General features: G+C 33.2%; 1 protein-coding gene across 11 annotated transcripts in view; it reads right to left on the reverse strand.

Moving 5' to 3' along the window:
- Window positions 1-24,614, reverse strand: part of LOC108972818 (protein sidekick) — an 87,636-nt gene that overhangs the window by 38,038 nt on the left and 24,984 nt on the right. For all 11 annotated transcript variants that reach the window (XM_018940497.1, XM_018940407.1, XM_018940242.1 and 8 more), the window contains exon 2: window positions 7,800-7,901. In XM_018940497.1, coding sequence (XP_018796042.1) covers window positions 7,800-7,901 — 102 coding nt within the window. The remainder of the gene's footprint in view (window positions 1-7,799; window positions 7,902-24,614) is intronic.

A 24,614-nucleotide genomic window follows, 5' to 3' on the forward strand; every position in this document is an offset into this window, starting at 1 on the left:
TGGTTAGAGCAGAAGCCCACGTGGTACCTTCTGTTAAGTACATAATTTTGACCTAAAAGGCTGATTTAGTTTAAAGCTGCCTATGGTTTACTACAAATAAAGACCCGTCCTGTTACTGTTTCACCCTTTGATTTGCCAGCGAATCTGTAGATTTCGCCATTGCAATTGTCGATCTTGATTGACCTTAAATCAATAGTCTGCTGGCGGTAAATATTCCCCATTCGCCACTTGTATTTGTGTTGGCCAGGTATCGAGGATATCTTCCAGATCTATTGTTGAGAGGGTTTTTATTGCGCGTTTAATCCTCAGGAAGCAGGCCCATTTCACATGTTCCTTGTGTTAAAAACGGCACTTTTTCGAGAATATTATAAACCCTATCTCCGTCCCATACTAACATATACTAACGTTTGGTGTGGATCAGAGTATCAGTGTAGTGTAGCTACGTTCTTTTATCTAGAATAACTTCAAGATATTTGACAGAACTGAAGAGTATAATAGTTCCGCCTCTTGAGATTTTATTTATCTTATTTCGCTTAAATTTCATTTGATAGTGGCCCACATGAACATGATCAGGAGCCAGTTATAGCATCCAATAACTTAATTATGTTTTAACAGCAATCTCTTAATAACATTGTTATAATTTTATTGTTGATCACGAATAATCGAATAACATTAAAACATTTGGAAACACTAGCTACACTAAAAACCGCAGTGGAAAAATGCTACAAGTGACAATTTTTGAAAGCGATTGCTTACAATTTTCCGTTTTTAAGGAAAAATAGTTTTCACCATTATTAAATCAAAAACATTCTTAAATATACATATTTTTATGGTATATTGAACAGAGTGTTCTTAGAATTCATTATAATTCAATTATAATTTATTTATAAACTTTTCACTATTATTAAAACATATTCTCAGAAAGTTATACTCTTGTGGTATATTTTATAATGTGTTCTTTAAATTCATTATTGATGAAGTAAGGTTTATTTATAAACACATGACCACAATTTTATCATAAAAATATAAATTTACTACATTTTTGTTCTGGTACGGATAAATCAAAGTTTTCGGGGAGGGTTGGTGGAGGAGTACTTCGTCGGGAACTTTCTATCAACTGCAGTTTTAGGATTCCTGATCACTGTAGTGTCATAAAGGTAGCAGTAGATCTACTACTCCAGAGCGCAGCCTTCTTCAGAGCGGAGACTATCCACTCCGTCAACAGACTCAAGACTGTATACCCCTTATCTCTATCATCAAGTCGCTAAGATTAGATTGGCCAGGCTCGTATCATAGCGATGCAATATCGAAATCTCTAAGGCTAATAAGAGACAGGTATAGGAGCTCTAACTGGACACTGTTCCTTCGGGATTCATGCAGTAAGATTGAACATTTTACCAGCTGCTGGGAAAAAATGAGATGAAATTTATTACGCATTAAGTACAAATCAAATTCTCAGAATAATTCGGCTATGTCCAACCGTTGTAAATTTTGGAAGATTCCGCTGGATCTATCATTGAGGTCATTAAATACTTAGAACTTTATGGTAAATAAAGTTTATCTTACTAAATATTGACGTCGTAGTTCGTTAACATTCCTTTCAGCCGTTCCACTTTCCTCTTTATCACACGAGTGAATATATTCTTTGTATTCAGTTTAAATACAAATTACTGCATATTTTGCGATATACTTTCCGGCTTTTAACACAAAAGACTCTACTACTATTCACTACTACAGAATGCATTGTAGATGGCGGCGGCAACTGTGGCCAGTTGCAACTATGTATCACCTGAATAGCTGTGCATATGTAAGATCAGGTGAGAAAGGTAGAGGGTATTTGGCGCGTAGGCGAATTTCCTTCTATACTAAACTTCGTCGCACATTGTAGTTGCCTAATGAAGACATGAATAAAATATCAGCTACTGTACGCAACCATTCGCTGCTGCTGCATCGCTCCAGTTGCTGCTCACCACCTGATTGCTTTTATGTGCGCTATCATCCTGGTGATTTTCACAACTTTTTAACTTAAGCGTTCGTTTAGCTTTTGTGCATAACGTTATTTCTCACATTCCTTCTTGCCAACTATTTTCCATTCCTTTTCATTGCAGGCGAATACAATTTTCAATGGGATTCTTAAAAGTCAGTGCATTAGGCGCTCAGCTGTTGCATAAGTTTCCGTCGCAGTCTTCCTACTAAATTCCATATATACTTCCATCTATGACCGCATTAATCCCAAATAAGCTGAAAAAGTTTGCACTTCGCCTTAATTTCACCTCAATGCATAGCTGTTGCAGCTCCGACTAAGGATAAGGCACTTGTAGGTATATGCCTGCCACTGTTACCTTTTCATGTTAGTGTTATGCGCATCACTTAGCTGCTTCAGCTACTAAACGTTTTGCCTGTCGAACGTTATGCCATCTCCCTTGCGAAAGTAGTTGGCGTCAGTGCTGCTGAGGCAATTTTCATTGAGTTACTGACAAATGCTTTAAATGATACTTGATACGTGAAACATGCAACATGCAACAGCAGACTATGTTTGCCATAAAAATAACAGCGTTTGGGGATAGTTCACTCTTTGTCTACCTTATACAAATGTACGACGCGTTCAACCCTCTCTTTGGATTGTGAAGAATACTTGGTTGGCGTCATGCTGTAAGAGTTTGTGGCAACTTTAGTTWGTGGAATGCAGCTTGTACGCGCAGCACAGACTGCAGAGGAAATAGGATAAAGTGACTATAATAAATATCTTATTAAGAAACCGGTTTTTGTTATTTATGCTTTTCCTCCTCATTTTCGTACTGGACGATCGTCTTGTTTTAGTTTTTAGGACAGGCTACAATTGGGAAAGTGTCCACTACAAAAAACAAGAGAACTATCTGATTTTAACAAAAACAAATTTCGTATAGTTTGATCATTGTATTCCTGGGTTTAAAAGATTAGTCAACCGGGTTGATAACAAATTTATGTGATCTACCCGCTGGATCGAGCTGGAATTTGGGTCATAGTGCCTGAATGTTGTTTTCTATCTTTGATTTAACATACCGCAGAAAAAATAACCTAGTTGTGTTAAGTCTTGATGGCCATTTCACTAGATCATTTCTCGAAATTAACGAGCCAAACTTTGCGCATAATGTGTACGTATTTAGGTGCGAAACATGGGTCTTTTAGGAAATAGACATCATCCGGGACCATTTCAGTCATTCCATGATGCCACCATCCTGAACCACACGAGAATATTATTCACCCCAATAGCGACAATTTTGTTTGTTGACGAAGCCAATATCGAATATATTACGTATCCGTATTATTACGTGGAATTGGACTACAGGGGCTTGAATTCAAGGAAATGCTCAATGAAAACACATTTTGTACAAAGTAGAGGTAAACGTCAAGTTTTGAAGGACAAAAATTAAAAAAAAATTGCTGTCCAGGAGTTGGAAGATTTCGTCGTATGGCTACAGATGTGTGTACCAGAATTTAATTTTGCCAACAAAGCTAGAACTGATATCAACTTTTCTGCATATTTCATATGTACGGAGTAGATTTTCCAATCAGTGTATGCATAGATATCTAAGAAAATTGTAGCACCCAGAAGGAAGCGTCGGAGATTGATTTAGCCATGTCCGTCTGTCCGCCAATATGTATATATTATATGCGAACTCCCCCTCGTTTGTCGGAGCCGCCGATATCGGACTACTATAACATGTAGCTGCCATACAAACTGGACGATTGGAATTAAGTTGTTGAATGGAAATGCTATAAGTATGTACTATGACCGCATATAAATCGAGTTCAAAGTCCATCACTCGACTTTATAGGTTTTCATTTTTAATTATACAAGTATGTATATGGTATAATGAAATGTGCCATATTTCAAAGCAACGCTGGGACTTTTAACTATTACAACAACAATATATGTTACATATATTCAACTCTATATCCACATATGCGATATACATATATAAATATATACTACTGCGTATATATTATGAACGGACATGTGTGTGTTCCTGTGCAAACATTCTTTCTTTACCAAATGTCAACATAGGTATTATCAAAGCACTTGACTTTGTTGGATTGTGGTAACTGGCGGTAAAAAGGTCTGCGTTGTGAGAAATGTGTTCGAGTGCACTGCAAATATTTAACTACGCTTTGACGTGGGGTGAGAATAAAAATAACATAATATTTAAAAAATATATGCTGTTATACATATGTAACGATTTTATCATTGTGACTTTTTTCCTATATTTCTTATCACTCATCCCATTCGAATCACTAGGCGGCTGTGATATTTGGTTTGGATTGTCGAATATTCTAATTTGTTTCTCAATATCGTAAGTGATTCTTATTCAACGTTTATATAAGAAAATGTGTCTCATATAAATTGAAGCGTTGCGTCATAAACGCAAAACTCTCTGAAAACTACAGAAAAAGTTTTGAACTGCCGCCAAAAGTTCCCACTAGATATTATCTATAAAATTTGAAGAGTTTTCATGCTCTTCCACTTCACTAATAGTTTGTGTGTAGTTTGCAACTACTTCAAATACACCAAGTAGAAAAATGTTATGATTACAGTGCCTTTTTCGGTGGTTGAAAACCAATTTTATCTTGAAAGCATCACCGATGGATTTTAACTTTGGTTCTTACGATTGACGTTGTGCAAAGTAAAAATGTATCAAAAATAATCATTACTTTAAAATTGTCAAATCTTCCATTTTTGATATAAATAAAAGCGATTTTTTCGTAAAAGTTCTCACTTGTTTTGTCTTCTAACATTGATGTAAGTAGTACAAACAGCAATACTATACTGACAAATAGTGTTATTGTATCTAATTTTGGTGAGGATGCACCACTTCCGCTTTATTACTCCTTGCCCTTATTCAAAAATGTATAAAAGAAAATTTGCGATGACTTTGAGACAAAAAACAAATAGTTCCCTTTTCGTTTTTTTTTAGTTTCGGCTTATATTGACAAACTGAACAAAGAATTTAAGGACATAGCATCCCCATATTGCATAAGGCAGCAGCATTATGTTATGGTGAATACTACTTATAGAACGTATAAATGCTTAGATTTGGGTATCATGATGATCATCTTTTAATATATTGGGAAATATTTTGTGGTAAGTGAAGGTGAACTTCGTTCTTTTACAATGTTAGAATAATTGTTCGGATTTTTGACGACAAACTTTCCAATGGTTTTTGGAATTCGCACCGGCCACTGTCTGGTAGCGGCACACGCTTGAAGAATATAGCTGACAGATCGGAGAAGGTCGCAGAAAATGTCAAAGGCAAGGCTACAGGAAAACAATTGAGCATATTTTGTGCATTTGTCCCGTACTGGCCAGGCCACTCATCAAGCATTTGGTGTGAGACACTGGAATAGGTATCATTAGTGAGGCCAGATAGTCTGTTGAAATTAGCGTCAATGGCTGGCATGTTAAAGAAAGACTACTCTCTTTATGTACCATATAACAGCACTCTATTTGATATCGTAAAGCGCTAAAACTGGTTTATGTGTGGCTCATTAGCTTACCTGACTAACGTAACCTAACCTTATTGATACCAAGTAAATTTCCTGAATAAGTTTACATGATGCGGCGTCAGAAAAGTTTAATTAAAATTTGCATTTCAAATCTACCAAAATCGACTTACTACTCACATTATATTTCGCATTTTTGTACGTATGCTTTTATTGTAAAAACATTGCAAAGCTATTAGTTAAGTAGCTAAAAGGACCAAAACTGGTTCTATGGGTGGCTCATTAGCCTACCAGACTAACCTGAGCTAGCCGTGGGTTGTAAAAACAGTGGTATTAGTTAAAGTAGCAATTTCGTAATCCTCTTAGAATTATGACGCAAAAGGAGAAGGTTAAAAAATACCGAAATGTTCATATATGACATGTGCTTACTGAAAATGGTATCTATGAAATATTATCATATTGTCCTTTAATAAGTAAGGAAAGGCTAAATTTGTGTGTAACCGAAAGTTTTATACCTCCGCAACATCGCGTTTCAAAGGCGGTGAAATATTTTCGGTTGTTAAGTTGTGTCCTTTATGTTAAATTTCTTCTTCGAAATCTATATCGTCCCTTTTAAGTAGTCCTCCTAGGCCCCAATACAATTGTGTCAACGTTTTTTCCAATCCTCGACACAGTTGTTAAAGAAAATTTCCAATAGTCTTCAATGCGCTTGGCAATTCACGTTAAATCTCTTCAATTGACTCAAACCGGCTTCCCAACGGTGGGTTGAGGTTGCAGAATAGCCAGAAGCAATACGGAAAGCTTCATACGGGTGTTGCGTCCCGATACTGGTTGAAAGTTTGGCAAAAAAACTTAGAAAGAATCAATGCAGTATGCGACGGTGTTGTTGGCCCGTAATTCCGGCTATTATTTACCATTACCATACCTCGATAATCGAAGAAAACTGTCAACATATCTTTGATTTTAAATCTGCTTTTACGTGTTTTTTCGACTTCGGCTCACCATTGCCACGATATTCGGTTGACTTGTTGTCAGTTTCCGGGTCTTTTACATAGACCAAAGACTCAGCGTTGGTAGTAATATGCTTCATGACAACCTGGTAGTCGGAAAGCATTGTTTTACAGGCGTTAATGTCACGTCATTTTTCGAAAAAAAAGTTATTTTCAAACCAATCGTCATTTCACTTTTTTAGGCCCAAAGGATCTTTCAAAATAATTTTCACCGATCTTTCTGATATTCCAATGATGCCAGTAAGTTCTTTAAATGTTAATCGTCGATTCTCAAGCACCAATTTCTTTATTTTATTGACGTGTTGATTATCAGTTAATGTTGATAATCATCCTGGACGTCGTTCGTCGTTTGTTATCGGGCTTATTAAAGTCGCCGCTTAATCGTTATAAGAAGGGTGGGCTTGGTTTTAACCGATTACAAAAATTTTCATAGGAAGTTGTTTATACTCGTAGAATATGTACAGATGCTTTTTGTATATTTTACTTTTGAAAACTAATTTTTATTTTTTCTCATTTCTATTTGCACAGTTTTAATTTCTTTATAAAGTTTTTACTGAGATATTTATTACGTATTACATTAAATGTTTAATGACTAAAGGACGTCTACATATTATATAATAACAATACAAAACGTCCTATTGCTTTGCTCAATACTGTATGTAATGCAAGCAATGAAAGTAATCAAAAATGAATATCGAATGACAAAAAGGGTGCAACGTATAACCATAAAGAATAAGACTCTAATTGACTAAGAAGCTTTCACAAAGAAATGTGGGTGGCCACTGCGAACTCAGCATTCCGTGAAGAAGGGAAGCATTAAATGGAGAAGAAAAGGTAATATGTATTGAGTAGTTACAGGAAGCCTCATAAAAGGTTATTATTTTTTCACATTATCTAAAGAACAAAAAAAAAAAAAAATAATAATGCTGCTTGCGGATATGGTTAGGGGTTCACTCTTAAGCATTTAGCTGCAAAGCAACAGTAAAGAAGTAAGATGAATAAGCTACTCACTATCACTTTACACTGTATGAAAATAAGAAAACTAGTAGCGCTTTTAACGGACCATTTCGGAGCCAAATTTCCAGTAAGTGTTGGTTCAGCCGAGAGGATTTCGGTCACTTAAATGGCTGCGCATTCGACCAGCCATTAATGTCTTAATGTAAGCTTTCGTTGTCCAAGTTTTTTCCAAAACCCAAACACATTTTTTCAGTATTGGTGAGAAGTGCGGCATATTGAACTTAATAGTATTTTATTTGAGAGCATTTTCAAACGCTTTACAAGTTTTAACGGAGAATTTGCTGTACTTACCTAAGGCATGACACTKTAGAATTTTTGTGCGACCTTCACTCACTATCGAACCTGATGACGAAGGTTGTGTAGTAAAGCGTGGCGCCTGCAGTTGTGGGCCATCTGTAAGCATAGAAGAAAAGTAAAAATTAATTACAGAATTTTTGTTTGAAATTCTTTGGTACCGTAAAAGATACTAGCAAATTTTGAAGACGTTGTTAGAAACCAGCTGTAATGAAATTTAGATTTTTTAATTTATTTTATAATATGAAATATTGCACTTTTCGGTTTGTCGTTATGAATTAAAAGAAATAAGCTGCATATATCAAATGTAATGATTAATAAATCTATATATGCATATAAAAGAAARTTACGATTGGACTCCAGTGAGGAATGATGGAGCTATGTCTCTATTGTCAAACACCGACGCAAAAATTCGGTTTTATTATGATTAAAGAGCCCCCAAACACTTCTCAGAATCAGTTATTCGTTGTTTTTGTCGGATTATGAACTTTCGGGGCACCCACTTTGAACAGAGCTTTCGCCTCTTTAGAGCATCATTGTTCTCGCCTGTTTCCAGCTTAGAAAATATCTTTCCAACCGTGGATTTCCCTGAGCCTAAATTCAACAGTATTTTCTCTCAAAAAGCAATGCTTTATTAACACACTAATAGAAATCATATAGATGGTAGCAGTGTTATCTATATATCAGCCACAGTGAAATGTGGACGGGTCATCTAGTATAAAATATAAATGAAATTTGCAATAAACATAATAATTATGTATAAATAAATATATGAAAAATAATGCTAAAAACATCGAATGCAACTTAATACGAAACCACAAGGGCTGCTGGTGTGAGAAATGAGACGACCGAAGTTGAAAGTGACGCATGCGTGCCGCCGCACGTTACAAAAAGTTATTTCTCGTTTATAACCACACTGCAAAAAGCGGGCTACGTTTAAACGTCGCACATGTTACCAAAGATAACATATACAATATGTGCGCATATACTTACATAGTATAAGAGAAAGGGTATATCGATAAGTAGAAGCAACACAGCAACTATAGTGATTAAACTCTTTATAACTACAAGTTTGAAATATAAATTGGCTAATCCGCCAATCCCGATTGGAACACCTTGTAATTTTTACATATTATAAAAGACTTAGGTGCTCGGTAATTTTAAATAATGCAACTGAGGTAAACAACGCGCAATCAACTGTAAAGTGTCACGCACAATGACACCATTCTTGCCGAACACTCAAGAGTATCGTAAGAAGTGGAGGGAAAAATTAAAGGCTTCTGCAGCAAAAGCAAAAAAAAAAATGTTCTTAAGCCAAAAGCATCAGTTGCACACGTTTCCCATTTAATGCTTGTATTATCTTACATTATGCTTGTTCCCCTAAGATGGGAATTAAGAATACGAGTATGCACAAATGGAGCAGTATCGGCCCCTTTCATACTGCTCCATTTGCTGCAATATCTTTACTTCACTTTGATGTAGAAAAAATGTATGTATATTTGTATAGACTTTTTCAAATACTCCAATCGCTTAAGCTGGGAGCAGCTTATCGCAGTTAAAGTGGCACAGATAAGAAGTGTGTATTTTTAAAATATATACATGGTTTATATCCGTTTTTTTTCTAACAAACGATGAAAATTTTTTGTGAGATATTCTTTATAACTAACTACTACTATAACTATAACTACAATAACCATACTATAACTAACGGGTGAACGGGAGCGAATTGGTTATAGAACAAACTATGCCAAAATGTTTAACTCTTTTACTGGTATGTATATATATATATAAGGGTGGGTCGAAAAAGCATTCGTTTTGTTCTCTAAACGAATCTTTAAGAAAGGCTCTCTTCTAAACAGTCTTCTTCTGCTTCAATACAGCTTTTTGCTCGGCCCATGTCGAACGAGTGTTTCAGCTCATTAGCCGGTATGGCGGCCAGTATGCCGGTGCCAGCCTTTTGAATGACTTCTACGTCTGCATAACGCTTTTCATTCATGGGCAAATGCATTTTTCCAAAAAGGAAGAAGTAGGGCGGTGTCATATCAGGTGAAAACGGGGAGTAGTTAATGTTTAAAATGTGATTTTTGGTCAAATAATCGGTCACAAGCAGCGATCGATGATTGATCGATTTTGGTCGTCAGTCAATTTGTGATCTTTGATGAATTCACGCACAGTTTCGATGGAATTTCCGGTGATTACGGATTTTGATTGGACAACATGTTGATCGTCATTTATGTCCTCACGACCATTTTGAAAATGTTGAAACCGTGCACTCTGCTACGGAATAAGCCATAACACATCGCCATAAACTTGTTTCATCAAGTGAAACGTTTCGGTAAAAGTTTTACCAATTAAAAAAAGAAAAAATTAATGTTGGCTCTTTTTTTTTTGAAGTCCATTTTCGCACCGATTACACAAACATACTGACACTTAAAACGCAATAACTTCACTTCCAATCAATGAAATGTCATGAAATTCTCACTGGACAATCGATTCTAAAGAACCAGTCGACATATAGATAAAGTCCTGTCCTCGTATATGTGTCATAGGAGATTATGGAACGTTTGCCTCCAGTTGCATGATCCCAATTTGTAGTTTTTAAAGTACTGTTGCATACGTCGGTCCATAATAGAATAAGATTATGCTCATACGCATATAAAACGTGCGAGCGCTTAATTTTATAAGATTTGTGTAAAATATGTTCACTAATACTTTTGGGATGTTGAACTGCAATTTAAATTCAAGATTTGACAAGTGATTTTATTTAGCTAAAAATTCAGGCACGTGGCACACACAGGATTCCTGTAAGAAATATATAGTTTATGCTATTTTAATTTGGTAAAATAGCGATCTTTAGAGAGAAGAAAGATAATAAAATGTCAATATATGTATGTACATATATCAGTATTGACATATATGTATGTATCATACTTAACTAGCTTAAATCACAGCTACCTTAAAATATCTAAAATTATATTTATAAAAACGGTAAAAGAAATATAAGTTTAAATAATCTCTAATATTAGTGTTTGTAAAAAAAAGTCGATTATTTTTAAAAATAAATTTATTAAACAATTTCTTTTCCTACAGGGATATTTGACTAAACATATTTCAGGTATGCAAGTAAAAGGCAAATGCAGTTTTTTGGGCATCAAATAACGTGCGAGCACGCTTTATCGTTATTGCAACAGACGTCATAGTTTTCCTAAATGTAATGGCTTTGGGAAAAATCTCACTGCGGCAAGAAATGTGTGAGCATTAAATGCCAACTTAAGAGGATTAAAGTCACACCCTGATCGTCTAAATATCCCAAAATGTGTCACTATTGAAAACCATATAATACTCTTATGCGTGCGGTTTTAGGGAAACATTTAACATTATTTTGTGGTTTTAACATACTCATTAATGTAAATGTATAGAATTATTTATTGTCTCATAATGGTGGAATTTAATATATTTGTAGAAATATATAATAAAACGTCAATATATATTTAGCAGAATTTTCCAAATTTCTTTGTGAAGTTTAAAGAGCGAAAAGTATATAAAAGTATATACATATACATACATTTTCAGCGAGTTTTTAGATCTCAAGATCCTCGAGAGCATATACCATTAATTTAACTCACCGATATAAAAAGTTGTTTAATGCAGTAAAATAAGAGGATCGATGTGTCCAATTGACACACATATTTCTTGATATGATTACTAATATACCATAGCTGTGAGTGACATAAAAATTATAGAATAATTTGTATTATCCTCTACAAACAACTACAATCAAATACGAAACGCAATGCTATCAACAACGACAGTGCTCCATTTGCTATGGTAACAGTTGTTATAGTTTTTAGGGTGCTTTACAGTATCCTGAAATTAATTTACCGCATATGTATATAAAGAATTTTGCACCCCGGCTCCACCTTTTTAACTCAGGATTTATCCAGCAAATACACAATATACCGAAATATTTTCCTTGACTGGCTAATGGCTTTTATCGAACCTTTCACGTTAGTAAGGAAATAAGAAACCCGATAAAAAATTAGTAAACAACGGAAACAATCAAGGAATAATAAAAACAATTGATGTGTAACCACCACCTATTAGTTCTTTGATTGTCTGGGGGTTGATGATTGCTATGGTTAATTTTCAGAGAAATATTTAAAGTATGTTTTGTATAATTTCCAGAAAATTATATATTTAAGTGTGTTGCTATTTATTTTTAAATTAAAAAAATTAGTGAATTAGCCACTTCCAAATTTTTGCGCTGTCTCAACTCATCTCCAGTATAAAATACCGCAGCGTATTTTTGAGGCTGTTGGTGGATTACTGGCTTTTTAACGTGCCCTCGTTTCATTTGACATATGCATATAGTATATATGGAGTTGTCAGTTACGACAAAGTTGTAGGAAAGTTTTTGAATATTTGACACATCAAACTTTTTGAGTACCACAATGCTAAAAAATTTTAATATTTGCGGAATGGAAATATAATATTCACAAAATTACCATAACTCATAAAGGTTCTTAAAATCCATTTTTTTACCAATAGATGTATGGATTAAATAATACCTAATGTTGAATAAATGCAATCCGGTTACGAAATATGACGTTAAAAATATACGATATCTGTGAGTTTGGCAGTAGGCTGCTTCCGTACGGCCAGACTCTGAACAGTGCATACATATTTCACCTCAATCAGATCATTCTAACTGTGCTAAATAAAACCATCTATTCTATCATTATTAAATCATTGCATTTATTTTTGCTCGACCTTAAATAAGTACTTATGGCTTTTATGATATTCATTTTTAAAGAGTAAACTATGTTATTTATCCTCATGCAAAGTGCATATAACTAAAAGATTAAAATCAACGCTGTCATCATCAAAAATTTGTCCTTGACTGAGTACTTAATTGAGCAAAAACTACAAAAAGCTTTTTTACATATATACACTATCATTTAAGAAATCACTTGCATACCTTCTACATACTTGTTTTGTGCCTGGCAAACAGGATCTTTAGCATTCAAAAATCAAGCACAAATGCCCACATTTACATTCATAAACCAAGGCCTCGCCACACATGATTTATGAAAGGTGTTCACGCCATCATTTACTTTAAATCTTTACAATCAAAATGCAACACGCAGCAAAAGAATGAATGACAGTAGTTATGTGACGATACGACGATAAGTAGAATCTGGATATAGTAAAATGGTGTTTAAAGTATCTAAATGCAATTTAGCAGTTATTATGGAAGTTATTACACAGTTATTTATTATAAAGAATACATACATACATTTGTATAGAGCTCTAATATGTATCTGCCAGAAATTAACTTTTAATGTAGATACTCCAGTCGTACATGTGTATAGTATACACAACCAAGTATTTTTCGAAAATCAATAAAACTTAACGACGAAGATTTTTGACCTTTGCATTTCTTGTCGCCTTCAATCTGCAGACAGTCTGCTATGTTCCCGATGCTCCTCATTGTTGTTGATGGCCACTTTGTATGCTCCTCCATGTCTCTTTGACTGCATTAGCAGCCGTGTATGCTTCTTACATTTCGTGCCAAGAATTTAAATTCTCTTTTATTTCACTTTATTCTGAGACGTCAAATAAGTATATAGAGTAAGTATTCCGTATAATAGTTTCAGTATTAGCCCGTGTCATTTTTGTTGACACGAAGTCTTCTGTTGGCTACTTTTATTTTAATTGGCTTCGCTATATGTTATATGTAGTTGAAAAAGGAGAGACTACCACAAACACAACCTTGGACTGGAGAAGCGTCATAGGTAAGCACCTGGTAGTCAAGTAATATATTAACAAATACATATGAGTATAAGTATCTTTTATGTTGGTGGGTAATTAACTCAAATGTGTGGATTAAATAACGTCGTAGAATAAACTTTATAACTTGAACAACTGAAATCGAATACTTAAATAAATGAAAAGCATCCACATTTCTAAATTTTCATGAACGGTACGCTTTTACAAGTTTTCTAGATATCTGTAGGGTGTCACCAGTTCACTCACTTTTATTTTACGATCATCAAAAATTACTTAGTGAGATTTTTATATTTTCCTGAGTAACAACCTTTCTTTTGGAGATTTCCGGGTTTATAGTATTCTGTGCCCTCTCGAAACGTTAAGTCCCATGAATCTGCTGTGAATTTTATACACTCAATTCTAGTGACTTCTTATATAAATATGCGAACTACAATAAGGCGTTACACGGGTTAAATTTTGTTTTTGTTAATTATTTTATTAAATTCTACAACACCTCCAGAATATTGTTCTTAAGTTGATCTGAGTAATAGTTTCGGAGAAGCAGCCTTGAGAACATGTGCGCACATGGCAAGTAGGCTAAGTGCGCCGTCTTTATACGCGTTTTTCTCGAAACTGAAGTCGGTTGGCAAAATTTCTCGAGAACTAATTAATCGATCTTCATGAAATTTTACATGGGGTTTTGAGATACAATTCTTAAAGACTTTTTTGAATTTAACTATTTGAAAAAAAAAAAAAAAAATTTTGCGAAATTTTCACTGAAATTTTCATCGCTTTGTAAAAGCGTCTGCCAAAAATCCAATTTTCAGTTTTTTTTCCCTCGTTCAAGTTCTAATTTTAGGTTTTAACTAAAACTTGTATCTTTCCACTTTAGGTGATCCTGTAAGGAGTTATCGTGCCTACGCAGGCACATCTTTTTTTTCGAGGGGTCAGCAGAAATGTTGTCGCAATGGAGGAGTTTAAAATATTTTTTCCAAAAATTTCAGAATTTATTTGTTAATAGTGTATATTTGTAACAATAAAAATTTGTAATAAAATATTTCATTTCTTATATAAGAAAATAATGGTTGAAAAAAGGCAGTTTCCCGAGGAAACGCATGTAACCCCTTAAAGGACCGTCGTTTTACAAGATAGATGAAACTTCTTGAACGAGTTAAAAACTGTCCCAAAAATAGAGTTTGTGAAGTGTTTCAACATTTGGATGACTCGCTGGCATAAGTGCATAATGAGAAATGGGGTCTATTTTAAAGGCGACAACATTAATGTAAACGATTAAATAATTTTTTTGTTTAAAAAACGAAAATTCCCGTTATTTTTCGAACACACCTACGAGGTTTTAGTTTGCAATCCGTTGACAACTCTTTGACGGCTACTTTAAATATTTGCTTATATAGAAAAAAACGTATGCATATGCTTGCGCTTGCAATATGTAGGTGGGACCACCTGTTGGTTTACTCATACGTTTATATGTTTGACGTGAAGGCAAATTACTATGATTTTCAACAATGTGTTGTTACCAAGTAATTGATAGTTTACTTGGTTTAGCGCATTTATATTCATTGCTACATATGCATATGCACTTTTATATAAAATGTATTTAAAAGTACAGTTTAAGGAAATCGTAATCGATTACTTCCGACGAAAAATCTGATTACTTTGAAACCTTATTTACTTAACGAAAAAAGTGATACCATATAGCAATAGACAAAGTTTTATTTCAAATAAATATTTTCAAATTTAAACGGTGTGAATTTTTTAAATTTTCTATACATATTATACGATATGAATACATGAATACATATTTAATATTCTGATACCCTCCTCATATTCATAAATATATTAACACATATAACAGCAATATAATAATAATTTATAAATGTGTTAGTCTAAACAAATATACATACATATCTATATAACTGCACACGACTTAAGATACCAGTTGTCGCATTTGAATTTATAAAATGACAACTGTAATTTACTACCTTCTTCAGTCTTCTTCTATGTAAATCTCAGCGACTCCACTCCCGGCATACGTAATATCCAAAAAATTTATTAACCATAAAAATATGATAAATAAACAGATGGTGAATGAAATCTAAAAAATGTGGCGCAATGCATTAGCTACCAAAGGCGGAAGCTGGGTAACAGCACCAGTTGTTGGAAACAACACCCGCTGGGGTTGTTGATGAGCTACGGCCCTAGCACTCGAAAATGCGCACTTATGAAGGCATTAGCATTGTGATTCTGGCTCACATGTTTCACTTTCTGTCGCCTTTTGAAGCAGATATGGAGATTCGCCCAAACATTGGTTCCAGTTATGCTACACTAAAAATATTATTTTTGGCTTCCTCCGTGTTCGGTACGGTGTCTACATTAATACGAACATGTGTGTTGTTCACTTTCTTTTGCGGCATTTACTTGTAATTATGTTCTCGTGCTCTTATCTGCATTTGTTTCTTTGTTTGTTTAGTTGTCTTGTAAAAGCATTTATGTTTTCCGTCTTGCTACTAGTGGCGGTCACTAGTACCAGATGTTAATGTCTTTCAAAAATAGTTTATAAATAAAATTCTGAGCTTAAAGCTTGGTTGTAAAAATACTACGTTTACCATATTAGTGCAGCAAAGGCTTGTCCCCAATGTTCAGAGAAGTACTTGTAGGGAAACAAACCTGGTCGGTAGAATTAGGGACTGCCTTCATACTAGTTTGAAAATGGAGTGCATTCAAAGGAAACATTACAGCATTTGAAACAAAAAACAAATATTTTGAGCATAATAAATGATTCAACTGCTAAATTTTTGACTACGACTACTGCGTGCCTATTAAGAAATTGTAAAAGCTCCAGTAGTCTCAGAGGCTATTTTGAATGAACAAACAGCTAACTATTTTTAATATGCAATATTATGCATTAACCATGTTCAATACATTTCCCTGCCGGGTAAGTAATGGCATATTTCCATATGTGGTTTATGCTGCATGCTCCTTTTATTTCTCATAGACACTTCTGTGTGTTTTTCTTTTCCGCTTTTAGTTCTTTACTGCAGCAGTTTACATTTATAAAGACTTTGATTTTTTATGTTCAACCACAGCACATTTTGCAACATATCTTTGATGTACTGCTTCAACATACCTAAGCAATAAATAATATTACTTCTTTGAGGTGTATAAGATTCAAGGGGAGAACTAAGCTGCAGACCAAATTATTCACTATTTTAATGGATAAGGAACATTCATTTGTCCTTTGTAAGCATATGACATAAAATCCTAAAGATGAGTATAGCGGAGGGCATTTATAAAGATGGGTGGTACGAGTACTTTGGCTACGGAATATTTGCACCTACTCTTCGCTGAACTCAGGAAAAGTTGTTGTTGTCTTAAATGATTTTGGTTATTCTTGAGAGTATTTAAGAGAGTTTTTAAAATAAGTGGGTTATTATTATTGACACATCTTTTCTACAACGAAACGTTTTAGGAACTTAATGTTTATAATCCAGAAAACCGGCATCAATGCTATGTTTCTCATGTGATTCCCTAACTGATCGTGCCGAACGAAGATTTAAAATTTCCCTCAGTATCAATACTGTTTTCCAGTACAAGTACTTATGGTTTTATCATTTTCATAAACTGTCTGGTTCATATCTTCTCCATAATCGCACTTGTGTGAAATTTTACTGAAAAATTGTGACAGTAAGCATACTCTTTATTAAAACATACTATTGAAAAGGTCGAAAATTATTATGAGAATATTATATATAATATTTCTCAATGTTTCAATATCAATTTATCTTTACATATTCCTATCTCACATATTTACTGTACATTTACGGTAAAAAGTCAGCCAAAGTCATTACATTTCACACATTCGGTACTTGGGGACTTGAAAATGTACGGTTCGATTTCAACAATTTTGAAATGTGAGGCGGAAAGCCTTGAAGGACATATTTCTGCAAAGTTTATTTATCTTCATCGCTGCTTGAATAATATATATTTTCTAAAAAGAAAGAACCAGAGGTAAGATAAAATTGTGATATACATATGGTAGTAGGCGGAAAGTTGTCGGTTTTGTCAATATATTTCCATCCTTACTCCATTTATTGCTTACATGGACTTGTCTCGTTTGATGCATTATATATGACTCTATGTCTAACCCGATTAGTTTTAAGTGTTACAAATATCCATTAGGTAAACAAAACTATTATACTCTACTACAAAATGTTCGAGAGTATAAAAATGTAATGGTTTAGTATTGAAATTCATATACATATATTATATGTAGTGTTTGTCAAATTTTACAAAAAATTTTAAAATTGTTAATAGATATTTCAAATAATGTATCATTAAGGGGCTCTAGACCCAATTCGTTCATTTATAGAGTTTCGAGGATTTAAACTGGTTGGTATTTCTCTTTTGTTAAATATCTACATATGCATATAAAATATTGTCGGAGAAAAATGTTTACGGAATAATTATTTTTTATTTTTACTTTTTTTTTTTTTTAATTAAATAAAGGAATCGTTATATAAATAAATTAACTTTCACAAAAGAAGTTCAATCAAATGTAGATATTTCTTAACATTTTTGTTATATTTGTGGTTTCACTATTTCGTTTAAAGAAATTTTATTAAACATTTTCGCTTATAAGATCATAACAGTGAAGCCTGATCCAACAAATTGAAAGAAAATTAAATTCGGAAAACTTAAGAACAAAGTTCAAGTGCTGCATTCATATTACACAGGCATAGTCATATTCTTACATATAGTATACTCAAATAGTGTTTTGGCTTCCTACTATAGCAATCTTATTAACGTTCATGCATTGCATTTATGTGAAAACATGTGTTATATGTCTATATACACATTAAATAATACTAAATACATATATATTTATAAAACGTAGCATAAGTATACATATATATGTACGTTCAGCATTTGGAAACTAAATAAAAAATGTGGGTATGTTCAATTGATTTTCTATTTTCACAGTCGATGAATCAAAATGCTGATTGTTGCCAGCTGTCGAGCTTAACAAATAAAAAAATACATACATATGTACGAAATGTACTATGTATACTATCAATTAATTAATATTATACTGTATAGTATTCTCCCACATTAAAAACAATTAAAATTCAAGTGTTAGAAATTTACAATAAAATTCAAATCTGTCATATCGATTTTCATTTTAACGATGAACCTAATTACTGATGTTTGGTCATAAAATTTACAACGCTAACATGGCCCTCATTGCTGTCATAGATGTCCGTAATTGGCTGTTAACAAGCAGTCGTTGATGTGATGTTGATATTTTCTGAGTGGCACTATATTCGCTAATGCAACCCATTAATTATTCGATGATATTAGTACTACGATTTATCAGTGATTTTAACACAAAACTGTGGTGATCTTTACTATATTGATACAGTTTAATTTTTAATTATATATCAAAAGTTCGTTTAATTGCAACCTTTTAATTAAAACAAAAATGAAAATGAGCTCCAATGTCTAAAAAATTGTAAAAGGGAATAAATAATGTGAAAAATTTCAATACTTTTAATACCAATTGTCCATCATTTTTACTTTAATTATATAAAAACATAAAAATGACATGGTAGATACTCAGCAGGGGATAGGATCAAAATAATTTTTTTGAGAGATTGAGTTATAAGAAATGTATAGAAGAAGTTAAAATTTGAATTATTTTCCCTTAAATTTCGAAATTGACCTGATTGAAAACATCACATTTTTCGTATTACAGGGGTATGTTCTATTTTTCTGTCCGGTTTAATAAACAGATGCGATAATAAGTCACTTGAAAAAAGTCGATTTTGATTTAGAAGTTTAAAGTTGCTGTTGCTTAAATAATTTAACTTAATGTATCTCCCACACCTTTAAAATTAAAAAAAATTAAAAATAAAATCTAATCAATTGAATAACTATTCAAAAATATAGTCCCGAAGTTTCTTTATTTTACTCCGAAAATTTTCAAAGAAATAGGCCCTAGAACCATGAAGTTCATGCTGTGGTCTACACAACCGGAGAACTTTGAGGCTCTTTTCCTCGAAACTAACATTTTTTCATCCGGCTGTCAAAATTTTGTAGACAATTTTATACTCAAGTGTGTGAAGATCGCTTTTCTGAGAAATATTGCATTTTGACAGTTGTTTCTGATCTTGAAAAATCAGGTAAAAATGGCACTTTTTACAAAATCCTGGCCTTCATCACCGACTTTTCGAAATTCTCAAATCCCTTTTACTATGCTCTTGATAAAAGCTTCCAGATTAAAAAAAAATTAACTTTTTTTCGTTTCGTATAAGAAGTCTAGCCAGAAAATTGACGGCCGCAAAAAAACCGGGGACCGTTGATATTTCCGCCATTTCTTTTTTTTTTTTTTGATATAAGATAATTTTTATTTTGTAGTTCAATAATATCTCTTAATATATACACAAAAGGATGTGATTTGTTTTTATTACTCCATAATAAAATAAAATAAATAAAAAAAAACCTCCCTTAAAACAGTAACTCTAACATTTATTTTCATGAAATAATTGTTAAATCAATATGAAAACCACTTTGAATACCAAAATCTGTGGAATTTGAATAAATATAAAATACGTACATAAATATATTAGAGGAATCCTTAAAGATATATGTATGTAATTCAGTTGAAAATGTATGCATATTTAGTTTACTAAAAGATATCTTTGAGGTTTTAACTGAAGTACTACTAATCCATGATTGTTTTGAAGTAAGGACTTTTCCTCCTTGTCAAATTAGAGTTTTGTTCAAATCTATAAGTTGAACCATAAAATCCTTAAACATATTATGATTTAAGAGCTTACACTAGAATATTTATAATTGGACAAGCTTTTACAACAATAAAAGCAATACTTCTCTACCGTTTGTGGTTATTCTGCGAAAAGTAAGTTTGAAGTTACAACATTTTTTTGAAAACAAATAGACATATGTATGTATGAACATACAACCAGTGCAAAGTTACTCCGATCTCCGCTGGTGTATAAAATCACGCAAAATACAAAAAATGTGGCAGAAATTTTGGACTTTTAAGTGCTGAACCCATAGAGCGCGACAGACAGCAAGCGACATCTGTTAAATATTAAGATGCACGTGTTCTTATGGACATAGTTATTCAGACAGACACGACTGCATTTCGTCAGTTGTCGCGCTCGCTAACTTCTTATATTTGCCAACGACAGTAGATTTGACAGTAGAGAGAAGTGATGCCACTAATATGTAAAATGTAAAATTATTCAAAGCTCTAACAAACCTGACGTTATTTTACAAATAAAAGCATAAAATAGCTCTGTAATATCATTTGTAATAAAATTTGATAATTTAAAACAAATAAATTTACCTATTTACTTATTTTTTGTATACAAAATTTCACTTTGAACAAAATATTAAAAATTCATTGAAGTGAAACGTATTAGTATGGCCACAACGAAAATGTAAAATGGACAGCTGTATTGTCTTGTGTACATGCCAGCCATTGTTATGCCGCTGCCCTCTTACAAATGTTCATGTAAAAGGGTTCACGACGCCATTTACAGTTCACTGTCGTATTGCCATGTCGTGTCGCGATCTATGTGTTCAGCACTTAAGCTCTTCTCTTCAAAGTTAAAGTTCTAGACATGTTAAAGTTGTAGACACAGAACTAGCAAGAAAACAAAAAGTTGAAATCGAAAAATATTTGTTTGTTTACTTTACACTGCTTGCCAGTTCATTCACACTCACTATTTGAATGTCTCAGGTATGGTTGTTTACACCACAAATTATTTTTAACAAAACATTGATTGATTTAGGAAACGTTTCTGTTGCAATTTAGAAAAATAGTGGATGGCAGAATTTAAAATCTGCCAATTGTTGCCTCTCCTTTATTAATCCTTTGTTAATTAAGGGTGATTTTTTGAACGAAAGACAAGCAATAAGTTTATCCAATAAAATAAATATAAGAGAGATAATGTGATAACTTTCTCCAATCAAAACTTTGGGTAGTAAAAATTTTCGTAATGCTAATCCAACTTAAACTTATTTTTTTTATATTTATAATAATAAATAAATAAAATATTGTTACACGAACTGATACGGTATCGTATCCCAAATTTAATTGGTAGCTTGTGTGTCATTTTTATTGAAAAATTTCGAAATATAGCGAATTTCTTCATTATTTTCAACTTTGAGCAGCTATAACTTTCTTTCAACGAAGCATTATATGGTATTTTTTTTTTTTTTTTTTAGGCCGTAAGGAGGGTTTAAAATGCCTTCGCACCATATAGGGATCATCATCCTTCGTGAGTGGTGTACCCACTAAAACACTCCCCCCTTCTATCATGGATTTTTTTACTAACTCGGGACCGCTTTCGCATTACTTCAGGGCAATTATATGGTATGGCAACATGTGAATGGTAGCATTGGAGATATACGACTGCAACGGCATCTATTGACAAAATACGAAAATAGTAAAATACTAATAGACTACCCAATATATAAACTCGATTTGCCTCTTTATTTTATGATAACAGTCTATTTGATTGTTTGAGTCACCCCACTTTAAGTTTAAAGGGATAAATTATTAGAAATATTTAATTGGACTAATTTATGGTCACGCTAGAAACATACAGTGTCTTTCCCACAAATTAAGTACCATTTAATTATTTTTCTATTTTTTAATTATTTCTCTATTTAAACTCAGAACCGAAAAATAATTGAACAGTGATGAATCAGCTGAAGAGTTCGAAAGAAAGGTTATAAGGAAGTTCCAAGAAATATATCGTCAACCAATACTATTTATTACTGTTTTTCATTCTCCTTTAGATGGTTTATATAGGAACTCGAGTGTTGTCGTTCAATGGTGCGATCTGGAAAATTTCCTTGTATATTGTATTGTGTATTGTTTTATCGGCAAATCAGCAGCTTTTTGGGGAGCAAAGGACGTAAAATTTTATATCGATATCTCAAAAACTAGCTCGCGTAGCCATATACAGACACACAGACATATCTAACTTAGCTCATCACACTGATTACTTATATATACAATTTATAGAGTCTCCAATATTTCCTTTTGGGTATAAAACTTCGTAGCAAACTTCAAATACACTGTCCAAGGTATAATAATAATACATATACAGACAACTGTTGCAATTCTGTCCAATCATAATGCAGCGCGCAATGCTGCTTGGCCACAGTCATCATAATTTAGTGCTTTGCTGGAAGAAAAATACATATAAGTATTTGTTCGGATCAATTGATGGGGGCAGTCATGTGCCAGCAACTGATGCAACAACTAATTTATCGCTATAAAAACGTTACAGAAAGAATACAGGCAGAACTAAAAAAGTCAGAACTAAAAGAGTCAGCAATTAACGACAATTTGCTGGCTATGTATGTTTGAATTTTAATGTGTATGGCAGAATATAAAATATTAACGAATATATATGTATGTATGTATATACATCTATTGCAACTATGTTATTATACATTTTTACTCATGCTTTCTTAGTTCAAGAGAAAGTTCAAGCAAAGCGATAAGAATTGCTCAAGTTATATATGACCATTCTGTGCTTAACATGGTTCAACTAAAATGCCTGTACAATATGGTATATGCATGTATGACTGCGAGTGAACCGCATATATATAGTATGCGTTTTGTACGGAAAAAGAAATTATTGCTGAGTTCAAATTGTGTGCATATATAATTAGTTRGCCACAGTTATTCTATTGTTCTTGTAGTTGTTGCAGGTTGAAAAATTAGCAACATTACGAACTTCCCACACGCATTTAAAACCTTTAGCCTATGGACCATAGTTGTTGAGTCAGCTTGAACATTAATCGCGGTCACTTAGGCTGCCCAAAGAATTGAAGGAGGAATTGAGTCTTGTTGACTTTTGTGAGTTAGATTGTAGCCCATTTTTTCCAACTCAACATCTTCACCTCTATAACACTTTCGTTAATCGTCGTTACTGTCTCTTTGTGAGCTAGTGACATAATTTTACATTGTTTTATACATTCCAATGGAATGCGTTGTCACATCTTTGGTGTGTCGTCATTAAACGACATATATATTTAAGCATCTGAGCATCGGATGACAAACTCGTTTGTGATGACAAGCTTCTGTACGCTTTTGTCTTCAGTGCAAGCAAAATGAATGCGCAATGGTAAGATTATATGGGATTACTCAAATTATGTGAAATTTGCTTTCCGACTTTCGCTACGACTTGTGAAAATTAATGTTCATAATTTATAACAAGTAAGGGCCACGTTCGTGTGCAAGCGGGTACTAAACTCTTGCAATTTGCAAGAAACACAGTTCGTGCAAATATGAGAGTTGCGGGTAGTATTTACCCGATTTTATCTATTTTTACCAGTAACACATACAACTACAATGTCGCATACTAATAAAATGTTCCCTGGGCTTCATTAAGGTACCTTATATACATCATCAGTGTTATTAGAAAAATAAACTCCCTCATATTCATTGAGATAACTTACATATTATCCCGTTTTCGCTCTCTGATATAGGAATATGAGAAGAATGCTACGTACTAAATTTAGCCAAGGATTTCAGCAAGATACATGTATATGCATTTTAACTCAAGTTACATACTCAAGACATCAACTATTATAACATATAGCTCCCATAAAAATTGAACGTTAATTAAGTTCTGGCATGAAAAACTATTTAATTTGGCAAAATATCTTCAACAAATGTGAATTTGCCTAAGGCAACGCTAAAATGTTCGTAGAAATTTTCTTTATCAGACAGCTATAGCATATGTATGTATATAAAGTTCGCCTATTGACAAGATATTTTCACAAAATTCCGCAAGAATTGTAAATTCGTTTACCTAATTTATAACTATTTATAAGTCTAGCACACATTATATGTATTCGTACTTTTTCTAGTTATGTAGGTGCCATTATTATCAAAGCTGAATTCTTATCTCACATGGTGCAGCCCACGCTACTATTCACCGTCATGGACGGTTTCAGTGGAAAGCATTTGTCACACAT

The sequence above is a fragment of the Bactrocera latifrons genome, unplaced genomic scaffold (genome assembly GCF_001853355.1).
Source record: "Bactrocera latifrons isolate USDA-ARS-PBARC rearing strain unplaced genomic scaffold, ASM185335v1 scaffold_0, whole genome shotgun sequence".
Classification (NCBI taxonomy): domain Eukaryota; kingdom Metazoa; phylum Arthropoda; class Insecta; order Diptera; family Tephritidae; genus Bactrocera; species Bactrocera latifrons.